General features: G+C 39.7%; 1 protein-coding gene across 1 annotated transcript in view; it reads right to left on the bottom strand.

The window, feature by feature from the left end:
- Positions 1 to 499: 499 nt before the first annotated feature.
- The window catches only part of NDFIP1 (Nedd4 family interacting protein 1), a 32,513-nt gene continuing 11,160 nt past the window's right edge, over positions 500 to 21,852 (bottom strand). Inside the window, exons 2-8 of the mRNA XM_030572389.1 lie at positions 20,120 to 20,207; positions 16,395 to 16,525; positions 15,174 to 15,261; positions 13,482 to 13,606; positions 11,169 to 11,235; positions 6,386 to 6,491; positions 500 to 1,492 (exon numbers count right to left, since the gene is read on the bottom strand). Coding sequence (XP_030428249.1) covers positions 6,388 to 6,491; positions 11,169 to 11,235; positions 13,482 to 13,606; positions 15,174 to 15,261; positions 16,395 to 16,525; positions 20,120 to 20,207 — 603 coding nt within the window. The 3' untranslated portion in view covers positions 500 to 1,492; positions 6,386 to 6,387. The remainder of the gene's footprint in view (positions 1,493 to 6,385; positions 6,492 to 11,168; positions 11,236 to 13,481; positions 13,607 to 15,173; positions 15,262 to 16,394; positions 16,526 to 20,119; positions 20,208 to 21,852) is intronic.

Below are 21,852 nucleotides of genomic sequence, written 5' to 3'. Positions count from 1 at the left end.
AATGTGAATTAGAGTTCTCTAATGCTGCAGATATTACTTTGCCAGGTAAACTTAATTCTTCCTGCTGCAAATGTGTACACTTATTCCTATTTAAAAAAGAAGCCTCTGTGTAATCTGCACAGATCTTTGTAAGCTCAACTGCTTATTTGTTACAACTGTATAATCACGAAGACTATGAATAAATCTTTGACAAACAGAGTTATACATTCTAGACTAACAAAAACAATTTAAAATTGTTCATATAACCACTTGTTTTGAAACTGCCAGAAGGATAGCTAGTATTTGGATATTGCCTGAAGGACTTGATAAACTGTTTATATAAAAGGAGAAAGACCTTGAATTTCAGGAAATAGATATGTAGAAAACTTTCTTCTAGAAGAAATTAAAGTTCCATTTGTACCACACTGGTTTGCAAGACATTAAATAGATGGTATTGGCAACTGATATCCAGATTCCAATAAAGTTCATTTTCTAAATTAAACACTTATCTACAGCAAAAATTGCTACATAAGTGACATTTATTAATGTTCTGCTATATTTACAGTTTTAACACAGTAAAACTCCAAAGTGAATTACCACTTGGCAGAAAGCACGAAAGTGCACATTAAATCTACACTTATAATGCATCATAGTTTTTGCTAACACAAATTATAAAAGCAAGAATTACAGGTAGGTTAGGGATCATCTCAAAAGTCCCAAAGCCAACAAAAAAAACCTGACCTCTCTTTTGCAAGGTCAAATTTTTTTATACAAAGTGGTGTTATGATCTTTGAGCTTTATGCTACCAGTACATATTGCAGAAGTCCCTATATAGTCCAAAAAGTATGCAGTATGAAAGTAAAATATACTGCAAGATTTAGAAGAGACTACAAAAAAAAACAATACTGGTGCCACCTTCAAAATAATACTTTTGCCCCAATTATGCCTTAAAGAATCTATTGTGCACGCTGATTTTACTTCCAGGTATAGAGACAGCACAGTTTTAGATTTAACAGCAGATAGATATGTGCAAAAATGTAGTCATAACAATACAGTCTTCTAAACTTTTGAGAACACCCCTTCAAAATAGCCAGCATTATACATATTTTACACTAAAATATTGGATTCCAAAATCATTTTTAAGATGGAGAATGAAATAAAACAAGACTGCCCCCTACTGGCTACAGGGGCATAGCTCATGCTATACTACAAATACTATATAAGGCATTATTAGTACATCACAGACTTGACTGCAATAGCTTTTTCAAACATTAGCCCACTAATGATTCAATGATTACAGAATTCTGCATTAACTATTAAAATTTTACACCTAGAAACAAATAGAAAGAAATTCTTCTCTTTATCAACAGTACTTTTATTTATTTATTTATTTATTTTAAAGCAGGTGATTATTTTTCTTCTGTGTTCAGAGTCTTGATTCACTTCCTGCAGGTGTCCTGTTACTTCTTGAGGGAGAATTCATTAACGCAGGAAGACATTTGCCAGAAAACATCTGTCAGAGAAGGATATTGAATATTGAAACTATAGTTAGATTGTTATTTTGGTTAAGAGAAGGATGTAGTTCACAAAGATGCAGGATGTCGGAAGACATATGACATGCATCTGAGCACTGTTACAAGATTATAGCGATGGCACAATTACACAGTAGTTTTCTGCCTATTTGACAATTTCAGAGTTCAAACCCCTTTAGAACATAAAGCAACAGAAAAACTAAGACAATGGGCCAGATTCTGCTCTTGGTTATGCTGGTGTAAATCCATAATAATGTCACTCAGGCAGAGCAAACTCTGACTCCATGTTTCGTTTGATTTGTTTGTGCCCCTAATATGGCTACATGCTAGCAAACATATGGGATATTGGAGAAGCCAAACCTCCTAAACTCTCTGTCCTGATTACTCTGACTGGGATGTTTTTGCACCAAGGATAAAGTATGAAACTAGTACACCTACAGTGTAGTTTGTATCTTCTACTTGGATACTGATTTGCCGTGCCAACTGCATGCAGTCGTATACCATGAAGATTTTCAGCAATGATAGGTAACATGACCCATTAGAACACGGTATTTAAATAGCATATGCCAAGCTTTCAGCCAGGTTCATTTTACTGTTAACTACTTTTGGCTTGCACAAAGCACCCTCCCCAATCCCTCAGAAAACTAAAACCAACAATCACCATCCTAACAGTGACAGGTTCCAGAGTGTTCTATTCAGTTCTGTCACTCACTCACGGCGGATGGGATTTTATCCAAGAACAACTCTGTTCATTTTTTTTTTTTTTAAAGTGATACACACTGGCTTGTAATTCAAGTTAACTAAAAGCAGTATCCTCAGAAAATCCTCACTCCAAGTTCACAAGCCACTCACAAGCAATGATCCTTGGGCCTCTTCCGGAAGCCTGAGCCATGCTTTGGAATCTTCTACCCTCTCCCTGTCCTTGCAAGGTCAATCAGTACAGGTGTATTTGGAGAAGGTTATGACATGCTGGATTCCATCACCAAATTTAAATGATCTAATTCTAAAAGGAACTGTCTTTTAAGGAAAAAATAAACAGAGAAAATGCAACCCTAATTTCTTCACAAGGTTCCCAATACATAGGTAGTGATTCTGTCCACCTTCAATATTACTACAAATCGTGTTTTTATAATATCCCCTCTTTATTAAGCTCAGCATGTCTGGCTCTCATCCATGGTGTTATGATGTGGGTGGAATGCACTAGCAAGCAAATGGTAATTGGAAGTAATATTTTTGTTTTTTCAGTGGTCAGCATTTTTCCCAGCTATTTATTCTCATATTCATTTTTAAAAGAAAACAAGTGAAAGGTCTTATTTTAATGATGTCTGCTTCAGCTCCCTCAGGAGGAGAAGAAAGCGACACAAGCACAACAGGAAGAGCTGGTGTTTTGTTCCTACAAAGCACCTACACAGACTATATAGAGGCACAGCAGATGTAGAAACCCAGTGAGATATGTGCAGCTACAGCAGCTGCATGGGAACTGATCAAATATGTGCTATAATGTTTTTTAGACATATGCAAGGCAGTCCAAATAGTTGGCTTACACAAGTCAGTCTTTGGTATTATTGCTATGGACAAATTGGCCTCTATTTCATCTTTAAAATAGCATTTGTAGAGAAGGATGGGGGTATATTCCTGAGGCTATGGGGAGAATGAAGAGGGGAGAAAGAACTTTTTTGTTGCTTTGTGTATATCCAGATAGGATTTCTGTTGTTGTTGCTGGGTGATCATTATTATGCTGTTAGAAGACTTTCAGGGTACCTACAGCTCTTTGCATAGTTTGTTTTAAATCTAAATAAATTAAACAGATGTGATTTAACACAGGCCTGAAAATCCAACATTTTAGGGTCACAAAATCCTTTAATAAAACATTTTGTCTTCTCTGTAGTCAAATGTGCACCTCACATACAATTATATTCAATTTGAACAAGACAAAGAATCCGAAAGGCCTGTCAAAGAGAACTCACATTTCAGTATATATAGCATACACATGCTTGTCAGAACTGAATAGTCTGTGTTGATTACACAACGGTTGTCCACTCTGGCACAGCTACTATAATTAGATAATATTTATGGGTAACTTTATAAATTTGACTCTTCTCCACAGCAAGCACAAGCTTTGCCATACATGAGATGTCTCAGTCAAAGAGGAGTAAAAGGTCATAACTATTCTGATAAGGACTCTAGGCCCCTTCATATAATTTTTTAAAAATTATGTTCTCTATGCTAGGAAGACAAATAAGCCAAACACAGTGAAAACAAGCTACTGTACATAGGAACAGTTCCAACAGACAACACTTGCACATGAATCAAATTCCCACCCTCCTTGTAAAGAGCAAGCAATACTCAGATCTGGTTCTGCCAATTAAATTTTTAACTTACATACCTAATCTTCACTATTAATTATGGTCTTATTCTCAGCCCCCATAATATCTATCCCAAAAAAATCTCCTTTTAGTATACATGATCTCAATTCCCTTCTTAGCGAAACAAACCAGACTTTTGGTGACTAGCTACAATTAATATACGGCAATATAGATGTTCTTACAATATATACCTTTTTCTAGATACAAATATGGAATAAGTTCAGACTACTCTTCTCAAAACGTTTGCGTTAAAGAATCAGGAGAATGAGAACATCACCATGTAGTACTTGTTTTAGACACTAGAACCAAATGTATGAATTTAATGTTAACCTCTAATATCCTCTAACTTTCATAATAAATAATTTTCAGATATATAATTAAGTTTTTTAAATTGTGAAAAGGTAGGTAATGAAATAGCAGCTTCCCTTCACTGGCACCAGAAAAAGTAAGAGAGGAATCTGATTTGAGGAAGGATGCTATAGTGATACCACAAGTGTTTTGAGGTGCTTCTCAACATTGCACATTATTGGTTTATCCAACAGAGTGAAGTTTAGGGCATGAAGAAACATCAAGGCCTAAATTTTCATAGTGGCTAGTGTTTCTGGATGCCCAACTTGCGATATCTTAAAGAGGCCTGATTTAGAATGTGCCGAGGACCCAGACTTTGAAAGACAAGCCCCTTTAATGTGTCTCAGGTTGGGCACCCAAAAATGATAGCACAAAAATGACTACTTGCATTTCAAAACATAGGCTTCAAGGTCTATGCTACCAGGAACCAAGCAACTCCTATAAGAAATGAAGAGTCAAGTCACTTGAAGAAGTTTGGAGAGGGTCCCATATGAGGAAAGATTAAAGAGGCTAGGACTGTTCAGCTTGGAAAAGAGGAGACTAAGGGGGGATATGAGAGAGGTACATAAAATCATGAGTGATGTGGAGAAAGTGGATAAGGAAAAGTTATTTACTTATTCCCATAATACAAGAACTAGGGGTCACCAAATGAAATTAATAGGTAGCAGGTTTAAAACAAATAAAAAGAAGTTCTTCACACAGCGCACAGTCAACTTGTGAAACTCCTTACCTGAAGAGGTTGTGAAGGCTGGGACTATAACAATGTTTAAAAGGGAACTGGATAAATTCATGGTGGCTAAGTCCATAAATGGCTATCAGCCAGGATAGGTAAGGAATGGTGTCCCTAGCCTCTGTTTGTCAGAGGATGGAGATGGAGATGGATGGCAGGAGAGAGATCACTTGATCATTGCCTGTTAGGTTCATTCCCTCTGGGGCACCTGGCATTGGCCACTGTCGGTAGACAGGATACTGGGCTAGATGGACCTTTGGTCTGACCCGGTACGGCTGTTCTTATGTAAGAAGACCAGAATACCAGCTGCTGGGATCAGAATTAGCTTTAGTATTCAAGTATTAAATACGTGGCTGTTCAACCACTAACAATGAGAATTTAAGAGGGGTTCAGAGGTTACCACAAACCCTAAGCAGCAGAAAACCCAACCAACCAACCCATCATATAGCAATTTCTTTTTATAGCGTTTTCAGGTTCAGTTTAATAAAGCAAAACCATTTACAATCTGTGTGGTTCCTGGCCCAGTGAAGAGACAATGGAACAGGAAAACAAAGCCTTGGCTTTGAGGGCCAAACAATTTAATGACACCTGATTTAAAGTTTTGTTTTTCTACTACTGCCCTGGATGCAACTGCTTTAGCTCTGTCCTGGGGAAAACTAGCTTCATGGAGTACTCATCATCTGGGAAACAACTTCTTACTTACAGGGATTTTTTTTCTGCCTCAAGAGAAAGAAGGTTAATGCTAGCCATTATCTATTGTATGAAGGAAATGTACTAAGCAAGTTGAACTATTTAAGCCTCCATCAAGGTCCCACCCAAGATTTCAGCAAAGGACAAGAACAAAACATGTTAATGTGCAGCACAAAAGTGGGTGGATTTTAGATTTAAAAAAAAAAATCCTTAACATTATTCAGGTACCACAATTAGTTAAAGGCATGTTGGAGTGGCTTTCAGAGTTTCTCCCAGAACCTGGCAGAGAATGAGTAATACAGAAAACCCAGATGAAGTGCTGGTTCTGGGACATAAGCCAAAGACACTGCTATATGCCTTTGCTCACACTTGGTCTGTGACCCTAACTCATGTTGAAGGTATGCCACATGTTTCAAGCGCATTATTAGTTCTTAAGAATTACATCCTCCAGAGTGCACAAGTGTACCAAGCAATCTTGGAATCTAAAGCATCTAAAATTCCCTTAATCAAATTCTGGAACAGATACCTGATACTTCAAATTAAACTCCTGTTGCACTGTCATAGGGAAGCTGGACTAAGAAGTATGTACAGTAGCTGGCAGCCCAGGAAATAAAATATCAGCCACTGGCTTTGGCCTGTGAAATTATGGCAGAGCAGACCCAGCCTAAAGAAATTGCCCAGTAAAGTAAAACAAAAACAAAAACCAGAAAAAAAACCCCTCAAAAGTGTATAAGATTTACCTTTAGTAAATAAAGAGAACTCTGGTCCTGGGCAGAGTGGAAAATGTATCCGGCATCTTCCGAACCTTTGCATAATTGATAAATCCTCTGAGAAACAGCAGAAAGCCTAAGGGGGGGGAAAAAAAACATTTGTTCCCTTAAGAAACAAAATCTATATAATTTCCAATGTTTTCTTCTCTACTTAGGAAAGGACAGTCCATCTCAGAACGTCTTACAGAGAAGGCCTCTGATTCTTAGCACTTGTGGCATTTAACTGAATATAGACTTGTTTCTGGACTATGATATTAAAGCTTTGGATTTCCATATTAATGAACAACAAGAAAGTTTATTTTAAGGGTAAACCTAATTAGCAAGAAGTTAGTCCTACAAACCTAGAAGTCAGCTAAAGAAATCTAAATTGTTGATCAGAATGAATGCTTTAGTGATCAAGTCAATATAGAAAAGGTAGTAACTAAAATAAATGAGGAGTAGTTTTATGAAATTTAGTCATGTTTCTAGGAAATTTATAATTATGTCATTAAAGATCCGGTACCATTTTTTCTGCCATATTCAGTACAATTCTGCTGCAATCTTTTTACAGTTGATTTTGCTGGTTCCTGGAGTGCTTCCTACAACACATTTTACCTAATTTAAGAATCCTGGCATGTTCTGAGTTGCTTGTACCAGGTTAGCAATTCTCAAACTGTGGGTCGGGACCTCTAAGTGGGTCACGACCCCCTTTAAATGGGGTCGCCAGGGCTGGCTTAGACTTGCTGGGGCCCGGAGCTGAAGTTCGAGGCCCACTGCCCGGGCCGAGGGCTTCGGCCCTGGACAGCACAGCTCAGGTTGCAGGCTCCCTGACTAGGGTCTGAAGCCCTTGAGCTTCAGCTTTGACCATTGGTCCAGAGCAGTGGGGCTCAGGCTACGTCTTGCGTGTGTGTCCCCGCCCTCCCAGGCAGTGGGGCTTGGGTGGGCTCAGTCTTCAGCCCCCACTCCTGGGGTCATAAAGTAATTTTTGTTGTCAGAAGGGGGTCACGGTGCAATGAAGTTTGAGAACCCCTATTGTAAGTAAAGGAATTCCGCCATCTAGTGGCGACTTAATTTGTTGCACATAAAGGAGGTAAAAATCTTTTTTAGTACTGAGGTAGCACTTTCCATCTGATGCTCTCAAAAACTGTGTAAGTATTGATAAACTAAGCCTTCTGCAGTGAAAGGAGAAAAAAATAATAGTAGTAAAATCAGAAGTGTGCATTGTGGAACAAGAAACCTAATTCTCTTTATATTATATCTTATACATATGATTTGAGATCTCTAGATTAAGAGTGTTATAGAAAAGAGATTATTATTACTAATATATATTTAGTTGTGATACTTTTTTCTATATTTAACCTTATAGAAAATAAAGGCATTTTATTAAAATATTACAAATTAGAAATTAGAAGCCCCAGTCTCCAAATAAACCATTTTTAATGGGTTCTCTCGCTTGAGTATGGAGTTTGCAGGATCAAGCTCCAGAACAAAGTCGTTGAAATGGAAAGTTGAAAACTGTGATACAAGAGATTTATCTTATTTACCTTATGCACCATTGAAAGAACAGACCCAGTAAGTTTCTGAATTGAATTACTTTTGAGGCAGATTTCAGTAGAAGATTAAAGGGAAAATATATATATATTAAAAATATTACTCATTTTCCCAACATGACAAAAACAACAATAAGGTTTCTGGTTCCACACTACACACTTCTCATGTTATTACAATTATTTTTTCTCCTTTCACTGCAGGAGGCTTAGTTCATCAATACGTCTTCCAGTTTTTGAGAGCATCAGATGGAAAATGCTATCTAAGTACTAAATAATATTATTTTACTTCCTGTGTGCGCTACAAATTAAGTCACCATTTGATGGCAGAGTTCCTTTACTTAGTACAAGCAACTCAGAACATACCAAGATTCTTCAATTAGGTAAAAATTTGTCAAAGGCAACACTCTAGGAACCAACAAAAATCAACTGCAAAAAGATGCAGCAGAATTGTACTGAATATGTCTGGGGAGACTCTGAGGTGGTCTTTTCAGGCAACAAGTTGCCTTACAAAGGTGGTCTTTTGTACCAGTTTCACTGTACTATTACTTTTATTCTTCCACATAGGTAGATTTACAGCTAAATATTAGCCACAGAGTCAAAGAACAGACTTGCAGAGTATCAGCTGGCTACAGCTCCAGGAGGCATATTTGAAACAGTGACATGCATTACAGATTAACACTACAAAGTTAAGCATTACTTGGTACCCATGTAACTGGTGTTTTGGTGCAGCAAAGTTGATCTACATATTTTCTGTGTAATTAATTTCCCAAAGGGCCCACCAGTCCTCATGATGGTCCCAAGAGTGTCTGAGGCCTGGTCCACACTACGCGTTTAAATCGATTTTAGCAGCGTTAAACCGATTTAACGCTGTACCTGTCCACACTACGACGCCCTTTATATCGATATAAAGGGCTCTTTAAATTGGTTTCTGTACTCCTCCCCAATGAGAGGAGTAGCGCTAAAATCGGTATTACCATATTGGATTAGGGTTAGTGTGGCCGCAAATCGACGGTATTGGCCTCCGGGCGGTATCCCACAGTGCACCACTGTGACCGCTCTGGACAGCAATCTGAACTCGGATGCAGTGGCCAGGTAAACAGGAAAAGCCCCGCGAAATTGTGATTTTCATTTCCTGTTTGCTCAGCGTGGAGCTCTGATCAGCACGGGTGGCAATGCAGTCCCAAATCCAAAAAGAGCTCCAGCATGGACCGTACGGGAGATACTGGATCTGATCGTTGTATGGGGAGACAAATCTGTTCTATCAGAGCTCTGTTACAGAAGACGAAATGCCAAAGCGTTTGAAAAAAAAAATCTACAAGCTACACAGTGCTGCGTGACAAGCGTAACGGGAAGCCAGAGACTCAAATGGACGCTCATGGAGGGAGGGAGGGGGTACTGAGGACTCCAGCTATCCCACAGTCCCCAGCAGTCTCCGAAAAGTATTTGCATTCTTGGCTGAGCTCCCAATGCCTGTAGGTTCAAACACATTGCCCAGTGTGGTTCAAGGTATAGCTCGTCAATTTACTGCCTCCCCCCACCACGTGAAAGAAAAGGGAAAGAAATCATTTCTTGACTTTTTTCAGTGTCACCCTATGTCTACTGAATGCTGGTGGTAGACGCGATGCTGCAGCAGTGAAGAGCAGTATCCGCTCTTCTCCGCTCCCCGGTGGCAGACGGTACAATATGACTGCTATCTGTCGTCACCATCAGCCCGTGCTTGATAACTGCTGAATACCCCTGGCTGGCCTCAGGGGCGCCTGGGTAAAAATAGGAATGATTCCTGGTCATTCCCAGTAGATGGGACAGAACAGCTGGTAACTGTCCTCATCACAGCAACTGGGGGCTGAGCTCCATCAGCCCCCAGACTTTCCTGTGTAAAGAAAAGATTCTGTACTGCCTGGGCTGTCATAGCACCGGGAGCCTGCCTCCCCCTCATTTTATCTCACTAATAAGTCACTGTTTGTTATTCCTGCATTCTTTATAACTTCATGACACAAATGGGGCGGACACTGCCACGGTAGCCCAGGAAGGTTGGGGGTGGAGGGAAGCAACAGGTGGGGTTGTTGCAGGGGCACTCCTCATGAATGGCATGTAGCTCATCATTTCTGCGGGATCTGACACGGAGCGGCTGTGCTCTCTGATACACTGGTTCTCTAGTACACTTGCCCCATATTTTAGGCAGGACTGACTATTTTTAGAAACCATAAAGGAGGGATTGACTCGGGGAGTCATTCCCAGTTTTGCTTTTGCGCCCCCGGCCGATCTCAGCCAGGGGCACCCATGATAGCAGCAGATAGCACAGAAGGACAGATAACCATCATTTTATTGCCAAATTACACTGGCAGCAGACGGTACAGAACGACTGGTAACCATCTCTGCTATTATGCAAAAGCAAATGAATGCTGCTGTGTAGCGCTGGAGTATCGCCTCTGTCCGCGGCATCCAGTACACATATGGTGACTGTAAAAAAATAAGCTCAACGGGCTCCATGGTTGCCCTGCTATGGTGTCTGCCAGGGCAATCCAGGGAACAAGGGCGCGAAATGATTGTCTGCTGTTGCTTTCCCGGAGGAAGGAATGACTGACGACATTTACCCAGAACCACCCGCGACAATGATTTTTGCCCCATCAGCCACTGGGCTCTCAACCCAGAATTCTAAGGAGTGGGGGAGACTGCGGGAACTATGGGATAGCTACGGAATAGCTACCCACAGTGCAATGCTCCAGAAATCGACGCTAGCCTTGGATCATGGACACACATCACCGAATTAATGTCCTTAGTGTGGCCGCGTGCACTCGACTTTACACAATCTGTTTTATAAAACTGGTTTATGTAAAATCGGAATTATCCAGTAGTGTAGATGTACCCTGAGACTCAGTATAGGATTTAGAACAAATCACAGTCTACTTGCATTTTAATCACTTGAGTGCCAGAGTCCAGCGATTCAACTCCTAGCAGCTACTGTCAGTGTGAGGAAGTGCTGCTCTCTGATTTTCTTACTCTTTTTTGGTGCGAGGATGTGTATGCTTTTGCTCCTTAATTTTTTGATGACAGTAGAGGAATTTAAATATACACACACAAATCTAGAAGACATTCACTACCAGAATAAAATCATTTTAGAAAGATAACATTTTGGCCATACACCTTTAAACATCTGGTAACGAATACAACACTTGTCTCCAAAAGTCACTTTTTGCATAACTTCAAATGTTATAAGGACTTACCTAATACAAGGAAAACCCACCAGAGCCAGTACTGACCATCAAAGTAACCAGGGAAATAGGTTGAGAACTAAAAAAGAAACAGAAATTATAACACTTGATATTTTCTGGGCTCAATCCTGCTCCCACTGATCTCAGTGGTAGCCAGACTGTGGCCTCTATGGCCTTGTCTATGGCCTTCTACTGGAGGCAGCATGTAGAATATGTGTATCCACAAACCACAGTGAAAAGCAGGCTGCATCCACGCACACACAGGACAATGAAAGGCTCTGGCAGTGGGATACTACATTGCTTAAAATAGCAGTGCAGACAGGGAGGCATTTCTTGGGAGCGTAAAGGGCCATATGGCGTATTTACCTTAAGGTTCTGGTGCATCTTTACTCTTCTTGCCTAAGCACTGCCTCAACATCTACACTGCTAAATTTATACCTGTGCTAGAGAGGCATGCAGTATGTGTACTCGACACACCGCCATAAGCATAGACATACCCTTACTGTCAGAGAAGCACAAGTTACAAATCCCAATTATTAAAAACTGCTCCACTGTGACCAAGATGTATACAAGACAGTTCAACACTCCCTACTAGCTGATCTCAGGAGAGGTATTAGTGAGACACTGCTGAATGACAGTTCTTTCCATTCTCCCTCACCCACCTGCTGCCTAAGAGCCTGTGACAATTTTGGAAGCAAAAGGCCAGGCTTGCAGTAGTAACCCCTGCTAGCTATACTTCAAGGTTGGATGATGCAACAAAACAGCACTGATGCTGAAGTTAAGTTCTTGTGGGTATGAGGAATCCTCAGACTTGAAAATCTGTTATTAGGAAAACTGCTTCCTGTTAAATGAAAAGTGCCCTTGGTGCTGATATAATTATAGAATCCAATTTCATTATGTTGTCAGTCATAGATTATTAACTTGATTTTTCATTTTTTTAAAGTTTAAATCAGAAGAATAATAAATTAGAAAAACTAGATACTAAGGTTGAAATCAAATTCGCAGTTAAGGCTGCCAGTCTCTCTCACTTCATTTTCTTATTATCTCAGGAAATGGCACTTAGGTCTTCTGTATGAGACACCTGTAGTGCCTAAGCACTGCACAATGGAGACAGTTATCTCACTAGATGTCATATTTGCAGGATCTGAGTCCTGGCACAAAAGGATTAAGGATAAAGTGATGACCTTAACTCTGAATCTCTTTGCTTTTGGTCTTCAGAGCCATTTTTTCAATTTTTTTTATTGGTTTCCCTTGGGCATCTGCCTGCAATTTTTTCTAGTCACAGGCTGCACACACGACATGTTTGCTTGGACAGAAATTGGTTTGATATTTTCACAAAGATATAGCTTTATAATTTTTCATTCCTTTCCCCATAAAAGCCTTTGCTTTCTTGACCTGCTTTATTTTAACAAAAAGGATTTTTTTTTACTTCAAGAATAAAACACTTGGGGTAGGGGGTATCTCTTTTAAACAAATATTGTTTAATATACAGCTACATATTACACAAGCTGCTTTACTTAATAAGAAAGAGATACTTATAAAAAGGCAACACTCCTCTGGCACATTATTCTTATTTATTACAATAACAAGGACCATCCCAGAGCAGTGTCATGTTACCAGCTCTCTTCAACCTCTAGACAGTCTGTCACAGCCCCCATTCCCAAAGTACACTGGTAGATGTGCCACAGCAGGCAAGTTTACCGTTTCAGATGAGAATAAAGCAAGCGGAAAGGGTTATTTAAAAATCACACCTGAATCAAAACAGTCCCCAAGGAACTTTTGTGATGGTCAAAGAAACAAACAGGCTAATCTTCAAAAAGGAACTGCTGAAGGATTTAGGGCAAATTTCACTCTTGGCATGAAGAGCCAGCACAAAGCCCTCTATGCCTCACATTAGCCCTACTGTGAGTTGCCTGAGGGGAACAGCCATGCAGAGAGGCCTTATATCCCCTGTATGCTGTGGAGGTCTGCTCCACACTGCCCTGAACAAGTCAGAGAGCAGAGGTCTTTATGGAAGCTGAAATATCAGACTGAGTGGTGCCAACAATGGGTGTGGAGTGGCAGCAGCTACTCATGTGGGTTGGGGCACGAGCCACAGATGCACTGTACCCTTGCTCACGGGATGGGAAAGGACAGGATTCTTCTCTTTCCAAAACACCCTGCTTAGTGCACAGTACAACGCCCAATAACTCAGGCTTTTGCAGGTGCAAGTTTTGTGAACTGAGATGAGCCACTTATTAAGTAAAGTAGCAAATGCATAAAGGTCTTATGTTTGTCTGGGCTGCCTTTTTTTTTTTTTTTTTTTTTTTGCGCGCACTAACTTACCCTGACAATCAGGATCCACTTAATGAGAGACAGACCAAACCCCGAAATGGCCCCATATCGTCCTGCAGCTGAAGTGGTCAGACAGAATGACAAGAAAAATCCAATCCAGTTGAAGAGGAAAGCCACTGAGAAAGCAAAGGGAAAGCAATAGGCTAAAATGGCTGGAAGCTGAATCTAGACAAATTCAGACTAGGAATAAAGTGTAAAAATTTAATACTGAGATTAACTAACTATTGGGAACAATTTACAATTGGACTCTCAATTTTAAAATCAATATTGGATGTTTTTCTAAAAGATCTGTTCTAGGAATTATTTTGAGGAAGTTGTATGGCATGTGCTATAGAGGAGCTCAGACTAACTGCTCACAGTGGTCCTCTCTGGCCTTGGAATCTATGCATCTATTTAAGAGCCTCTTCTTATTTTTAGGCTGTCTTCTTCTCGTGTCCTTCCACCACACATGACAGGTTTTTCCAGCGTTGGGCACATGTATACCCCTGCTGAGATCTTCCGCAGTACATGGTTCCTCGAGGAGCCAGCAGACTAACAGATGTTCCATTGTTTGTGTTTCACTGCAGTCATAAGTATGTGGGTCATTGGAACAGCCCCACTTCCACATACTGACTTTTGACCTGCCCACTCTTGTTCAGAGGAAACAAACTTCACATAAGTTGATGGAAGTGAAATGAGTGTTGGCTTCAGTCAGGGTTTGCCCACAAATCTTTACGAACAGCAGACAAACTTAGATCTGACCCTCTGTGCATTCTGAGCTGTGAAACTCTACATCTCCCCTTTTAACTCAGACTAAGAGAATGCCTCATGACAATTTAGCTACACTATATTTTCAGTGCTTTCATGATCTTCACAAATGCTGAGACAACTACTAGCCCTTTCCTAAAATACTGAGAGCTACTTCATTTTTAATGTTAATCCATTACCAACTGAACTCAATTTTTAAGAGTTCAAACAGAGTATAGGTTTGCCCTAAAAAAATAAAATTATATATATAGTCCCAGAAGTTTGACTGCACCAAATAAATCACTAGTTTTCCTAAAGAGCAGAGATGTTTTAGGATCTCTCAATGGCATGGTCGGCAGCATATTATGTGAATGAACAGCCTTGGAACTCCTGACCATCAGTTCAGGTTTTTGTGATTTTTCTGGAGGGAGGGAGCTGGGGGGAAGAAGAGGAAAGATGAGACAGCATTCACCATACTTGAGCACGCTCTAGTGGTACATTATGGAGTGGCAGGAGTCTCTACTGCTACTACCCTACAGCTAGAAATTTTGGTTTGCATTATGGGAGATATACAAGGCAAGAGTTGGTTTAGTGAATGAAGAGGTACATCTCCACATTCTTGTCACTGCCTTGTGGAGGGGAACAGCTCTTCACAACATGTTATTAATGAGGTTTATAGGGAGCAACAGAAACAGATATTGGGGGATGCGCTTTAGTGAAAAAAAAAGAAGAAAAGAGGGGGATGGGGTTTATTTGCAATGACACCCTAAACTAACTTGAAGAGTTTGACACCTGCCTGACTGGTAGATCATTTCTTGAGGAGGAAGGGAAATTCTTCCCTTCCCAGAATTTCATCTTGGCATATCCAGTTTTTTCAGCTCTACGTCATGTACATGAAAAGGTTAACTTATTCTGGTCTGGATTGAGGAAAAGTTCAAGGTTCTATTGGGTACTTACTGAAGAATGTCAGCATGAAGATGCCATCATTTCCTATCCTCAGCTGGTCAGTATCATCAAAATCATCCCGTGCCACAAAGTCATCCTCCTAAAAGTTGAGAGAGAAAAGGGAATGGCGGGAGGTCAGGTTTAATGCAATCAAAGTCGGACAGCAAGCCTGAGGTTATAAGCTTACACAAGATTTTACGGGAAAGGGCTATCAACTTGCAAAACCACAAAGCTCACATTGCAAGGGTACAGAATATCTTTTCATTCAAGAAAAAACTCCTTAAGGACAACAACAACATTTCTGCATCTAAGATTTCTCCCCTTTGTACCTGCTAAGGATAATATAAGACATGAAATACTGACTTGTCAGGTGAGATTCCCTCTTTTAGGTAGCCCCCCACCCCAAAAAAATAAAGATACTCCCAATACCGACCATACAATTTACTTCCCTGTCTTTCTCTAACATTTTCCCTTACTGGGACAACATCATATGTTGTCTCAGTGGGGCTCAGGCTCTTATGGGAGAAGACCTACTACCATTAGACAGCAGATGCTGGTAGCACTACTACCAAATGCTAGCTGTGATTAAGAAGTATGAGGGAGGAGGGCAGACAGCAATGGAAGAAGAGAAGAGGATCATCTCTCCTGTCAGAGACATCGGATTTTATTATTCACAGATCAGAAAAGTCAGTTCAAAAAGTGGTAGGAGTGACAAGGAAAGCCAAGTTACCTAACAAGGTAGGAAAGAAATTAAAATATGACCACCTACTTTTCAAGTATTGTTCTTATTTGATCACTGGGTAGGATATGGTCTATCAGACAAAGGTATGAAGTGAGCCCTGACCTCTGAAGCTTTGCCAACTCCCGTTTCATAATAATGAATTTGAACTACAGGAACTCACTCGAAAATTGGGTGCTGAGAGATCTTCTGATGAGAGGTACTTTGGAAGTACAAATTAGTAAATCATAAGATAAACAGCGAGGCTACACATGTAGCCCATATCAGCTTGCCAAATTAATCAGTACTGCATGCACTAGTGTTATTGACATGCCTTACATCATGCCAGTGGACCAGACAAAGTTTTTAAAAAAAAATATTGTAGAACACTGGGAAAAAAGCCCAATGAGAAAAAATAAATCAATATTTTCATTAACAAAATATTTAGGTTAATTCAATTATATAAATTCTACAACTGGACCTTTAGGGACATTCAGCACACAAAGTGAACTTACTCTTCCAGGAACCAAGGGAATGGTAGCTTCAGCCTTACTTCGCTCCGCTTCATCGTAACTAGGCAATGTTGTGGCCACATTGTAAGAAGGGGGCTTGGGAAACCCTGATTCATCTTTGTAGTCAAAATATTCTGCAAAGAGAGAGTTTACATGAATTGTAGGATGTAATATGCCTCTGACGCCTGGTATAAGCAGCTCTACAACCAGCAAAGAAAACAAAGTACAAAGAAGATCATGATTTTAAAATTACCGTATATTCTTTGATGAAAGCCTGTAATTTAAACTCACGTGTATTGAACTATTATGCCATAATAAACAAACCATTGAAGCAAATTTGAGACCTACAGTAGGATACTAACAAACTTTCAAAAGGGGAAGGGAATTCACCCTAAATAAATTAGTATGACAGTCATCTTGACCTAGACAAGGAAAAGCGAGGAAAGTTGAAACCTTGTTAGAAACATATGCACACTATGATACCACATACAGAGATTCTTGAACTTTTTAAGGACTGAAATAGAAAAGAGTTTCACAGCAGATACAGAGTATGAACAAGACCATTTTATAGAGGGTGCACAAAGTCACCTCCTAATCTAGAGCAACAGAGAAAGGAACACATGCTGTGCCTCCCCTGATTTCAGAAAGAGACAGAGAAAGATATATTTTCACATTTCAAATGGTTTTGGTGAGAATCCCCATAAGGTATTCAGCCAAAGGTGACCAGTTTGTCTGAAAAAGACCCCAGTTTCCTTTCGGGGGAAAGAGAAGGGGAATAGGACAAAGTCAAACGTACTGGTTCTGAAACCCAGGCTCTCAGACCTGTTGATGAATTAGAATACGCAGGGGAAGCTTTACACGTAGAGAGCCCTGATTGCAGCATGTTTTACAGATTCCCTGTGGAGATATAAAAAAATGTATGTTTCTGGGGGTGTGTGTGTGTGTACTTTACACAACTATTTCCTCCATTATGCAGAGAACCATCTGATAAAAAACATGGGCACCCCAGACCATATTGTGTGATCCGACAAGGCAAATGCTCACCCAGACCCCATTCAGTAGCAAGACAGAATAGAATTCAAAACTCTCTACCCAGGAAGACAAAGATCTTCAGAGGTATTTAGGCTCTTAACTGCTAGTGATTTCAATGGAAGTTAGGAGCCCAAATACCTTTTGAGGATCTGTGGCAGAGCACTGGCTGGTAGCCAGTTTGCAAGGTCAGTGACCCTGGATGTTTCTCTCTTCAAAGTAAAGAGTTTCTGCCCAGGAAGGCAGACTGAAGAGCACCCATTATCCCAGATTGTCCTACAGGCTGTATGAAAGGCAGTCCTCTAATGAAGATAGTGAATTTTTGGATTAGGTCTAAAACTGACCTTTTATAAAAAAAAAAAGAAAAATGCCACATTTGGAATGGATTGTGATAAGGCTGTACACGGAATTCCATTTGGGTTTATGTCTAAGTTTTCAGGTTTTATTAATTTTAAAATGATAACTTCACTGGTTAATTATCCTTAGCTATTTTTTGAATGTCTATTTACTCCTTTGAGCAGTATAAACTGGGACAGGGAGGGGAGGTTACCAGAATGATGGGGCTATCATTTCTTTCCAGTACAATCTTTAAACTTCTCCTTTTTCCCCTCCCACCTTGGTTTCCTTATGCTGCCTTTATGCATCTGATGTGCCTGATTCTCAAATGTAATTCTGACTTTTTATTAAGAAAATGTCCGTGGGGAAAATCAGGATCTAGATTATGACCAGCATGAATGTGATAATTCCTCTGGAAAGTATTATTGGGCTTTTAACTTAGGTATGATCATGCAGAAAAGTTAACTTCCTCATGGGTACTCTCCTTAGAAGGCTTAACCAGTCTCCATTCCCCTTTTTACCAAGAGATTATCATGTCTATGTCCATAATTATCTCTATAATGAAAATGATATAATGAATGCCAATCCAAACCTTCACATAGTGCAGAATATGTAGTTTTGGTGAATGCATATTACATCTGTGCTGCATACACATCTATTTCCAGATGCCAATTCAAGGTGCTGATTACAATCTAGAAAGTTGTAAATCACAGGACTGAGAGGTACTTTGAGAGGTCATCTAATCCAGTCCCCTGCACTCATGGCAGGACTAAGTATTATCTAGATCATCCCTGACTGGTGTTTGTTTAACCTGCTTTTTAAAACCTCCAATGATGGAGATTTCACAACCTCCCTAGGCAATTTATTCCAGTGCTTAACCACCCTGACAGTTAAGAAATTTTTCCTAATGTCCAACCTAACCGCCCTTGCTGCAATTTAAGCCCATGGCTTCTTGTCCTATCCTCAGCGGTTAAGGAGAAGAATTTTTCTCCCTCCTCCTTATAACAATCTTTTATGTACTCGAAAACTTATGCCCACTCTTGGTCTTCATGGTTTGGGACCCGGCTACCTTAGAGACTGCCTTTACACCTATACCCAGGTGTTACAGCAGACATCAACTGGCTTTTACCAAGTCCCTAGATGTGAACTGAAGGACTGGAGGAAGGGCATTCTCAGGCCTGGTCTACACTGGGGGGTCAGGGGAGGGGGGAAAAAAATCAATCTACGTTACGCAACTTCAGCTATGTGAATAATATAGCTGAAGTTGATGTACTTAGACCTATTCACTGCGGTGTTTTCACTGTGGTGAGTCGACTGCTGCCGCTCCCCCATCGACTCTGCCTGCGCCTCTTGTGTTGGTGGAGTACAGGAGTCGACAGGAGAGGGCTCGGGCATCGATTTATCGTGTCTAGACTAAACGCGATAAATCGACCCTAGCTGGATCGATCGCCACCCGCCAATCCGGTGGGTAGTGTAGACATACCCTCAGAGGCAAATCTCTGTCTGTGGAAACTACTCCCTGGAGTAGGCACCAAAAGCTTGAATTTGTTAGAACAAAAAGTGCAAAAGTTCATGTTTTGGGGCAACATTTTATCAAACGGGTCTGAACAAAGGCATTTTTTTCTAACTTTTCTGATATCTTCATTTTAAACTGATGTTTGCTTTATCTTCTATGTGTTCTGATGCCACAGAACACATACTGTATAAATTACTGAAAAAAATATAAGCGTAGCCTCTTAATGGGTCTATTTCTACTGGATTTCTGCTCTAATTAACAAGAGAGTAAGAAGACTGTCATGTTATATCTGAGTCGAGCTCTCTTCCAAGCTTTCAGCTACAGCCACTTTTTTCCCTACAGTTGCATATGACAGGTATTTAAAACACTGTAATGCATTCAAGCATTATTAATCTACAGTATCATAAAAGCATTTTTATATAATTCACAAGACAAAAATTCAGCATAATGACCACGAAAGAAGCCCTGAAAAAAGTAAAAGACACCAGTAAAGATACCATTAAAGATCATTGGAAGAAGCAAGATATTACTCAAATACCAAATCATTACAGACCACAAATCCTCACTGCACTACCATTTTTACCTTCTTCTGTATGCTAAGAGCGCTGTAGAAAGTAACTTGAGCATTATTTTATGGAGATGACATCAGTTGATTGCCACCAAGGCATGTTTTCTTTCAAACCACAAATAACCACAATCTCTTTGGATCAGGTCCCATCCTTCCCAGTCTTAATAGATGCTGCAATGTCAGACAGCAGTGAGCATATTATAGAAAAAGAAACAACTAAAGGGATGGGAAAGAAAACCAAGAAAAAAACAACATTTATTTCCTTGCTGTTTCGTTTACCTGCATTCTCCCCAGAAATGCTGCTGTAAGGTGGAGGGGCATCGTTCACAGTGTGTTCAGTCTCTCCAGGCTCCTCCTCATTCTGCAACTGAACAGAATCATTTACATTTTAATAGGGCCGAAGAAAAAAGGACAAATAAATCAGACTCACCCATAACACAGAAAATTACACAATCATGGTGTCCTGGTCAAAATCCAATTGGGTTAGTTACATTCTGCCTACCTAAATTACCCTGCACTTTCAGGTGCACATGGCAATCTCTTCTTGTCTTAAACTGTTGTACAGAAATGCAAAGCACTGTTAAACACTTGACACATTTCACCTTAGAGGTAGCCAAAGTAAACCCATTGGTAGATTTTAATCAATGTGCCAGTTATGATAAGTCTGTATGCTAAGTCATATTTCTACATTTCAGGTTCCAGACTACTACAGAGCATCCATGTGTATTTATTATTGTACCTTTCCACTTCCTCAGCATTAATTTAAAAGCTATCAGGTCATGCTAATTGTGAGAAGACCAAATTGCATTTGTTTTCATAAAAAGAGGAAATGGTAAGAGACAGCCAGTCAAGATCTCTTCTACCATCTGTGGCTTTGCTGAGAAAACTGGTGCTCAGCTGAGTTATGCAAAATAAACTGTTTATCAGTCCGTCATGCTGTGGATAAGAGGGATCCAGTGGTGAGATTTGTAACTGTACACTCTGTTTTGGAGTAATACACACACACACAGTATTAATAGGCATACAGCTTTCCATATATACAGTACGTGACTCGTATTATGTAGAGTTTGCAAACATTCTTTGATCATAAAAGCTGGCAATACTGAGTTAGGCATGTCCAAAGAAGAGTATCAGCTATCATCTAACTACTTCACTCTTTCTATTGCACATCACTGAATTAACAACACACACACACTTGCATAACAAACAGACTCTCAGATTTAGAAAGATTTCTTAGGACTGAACCATTTTCCTACATCTAGAGAGAGATATACTTCTTTTAAAAAATCATAATTAAATGACAGTAACACTGCAAATGCCATTTCTTAATATCTTCATTGGCTTCCCTTCATGCATAATAATGCTAATATCCTTGAAGCCATCTGAGACATTTTTCTTCCTTTTCTCTACTGAGACACTTATGACCCCTTTTCACTATAGTATCTGACTGCCTCTCAAGTATTTAAAAACAAAATTCTCTCTCTTTTCCTCTTCAGCCTGCAGAAGTAACAGATCTATTACTTTCAGGGCTGGGTTTCTGTTTTATTTGCACATATGTGAAGTCCTTGAAGGTCTTGTTTTACACGAGTTTGGTCTATATCTTGTGTTCAATATGTATTTTTTGCTGTTCTTACAGTCAACAGCTAAGGCTTAAACTGCATCCATACTGCTTCTGAAAGTCAACCTCAAAAACTTTAAGGACCACATATTCAAGTAATGCATGTGTGCATTGTAAACATTTGTGTCTAGGTTACTTGAAAATCAGGCCCTAGAAGTTTGCTAGAAAATATCTGGGGGCCAGATTTAAAAAAAAAAAAAAAAAGTTACATGGATAATCACATGCCTAATTCAGTTGTAAAATTATCATGATTGCATACATAACAGGTAATTGTGCATGCAAATGGCTAATTAGGTACAATATAAAGTCTCCCTAAATTCTTCAAATCTTCATTCTGAAGATGAATTACTAACTCCACAAGCCTCCAAAAATTGCCATTATTCTGACACAGTGG

Source organism: Gopherus evgoodei, chromosome 8, assembly GCF_007399415.2.
Source record: "Gopherus evgoodei ecotype Sinaloan lineage chromosome 8, rGopEvg1_v1.p, whole genome shotgun sequence".
NCBI lineage: Eukaryota > Metazoa > Chordata > Testudines > Testudinidae > Gopherus > Gopherus evgoodei.
The sequence above is the reverse complement of the archived record's forward strand: the minus strand, read 5'-3'. Positions and strand labels throughout refer to the sequence as shown.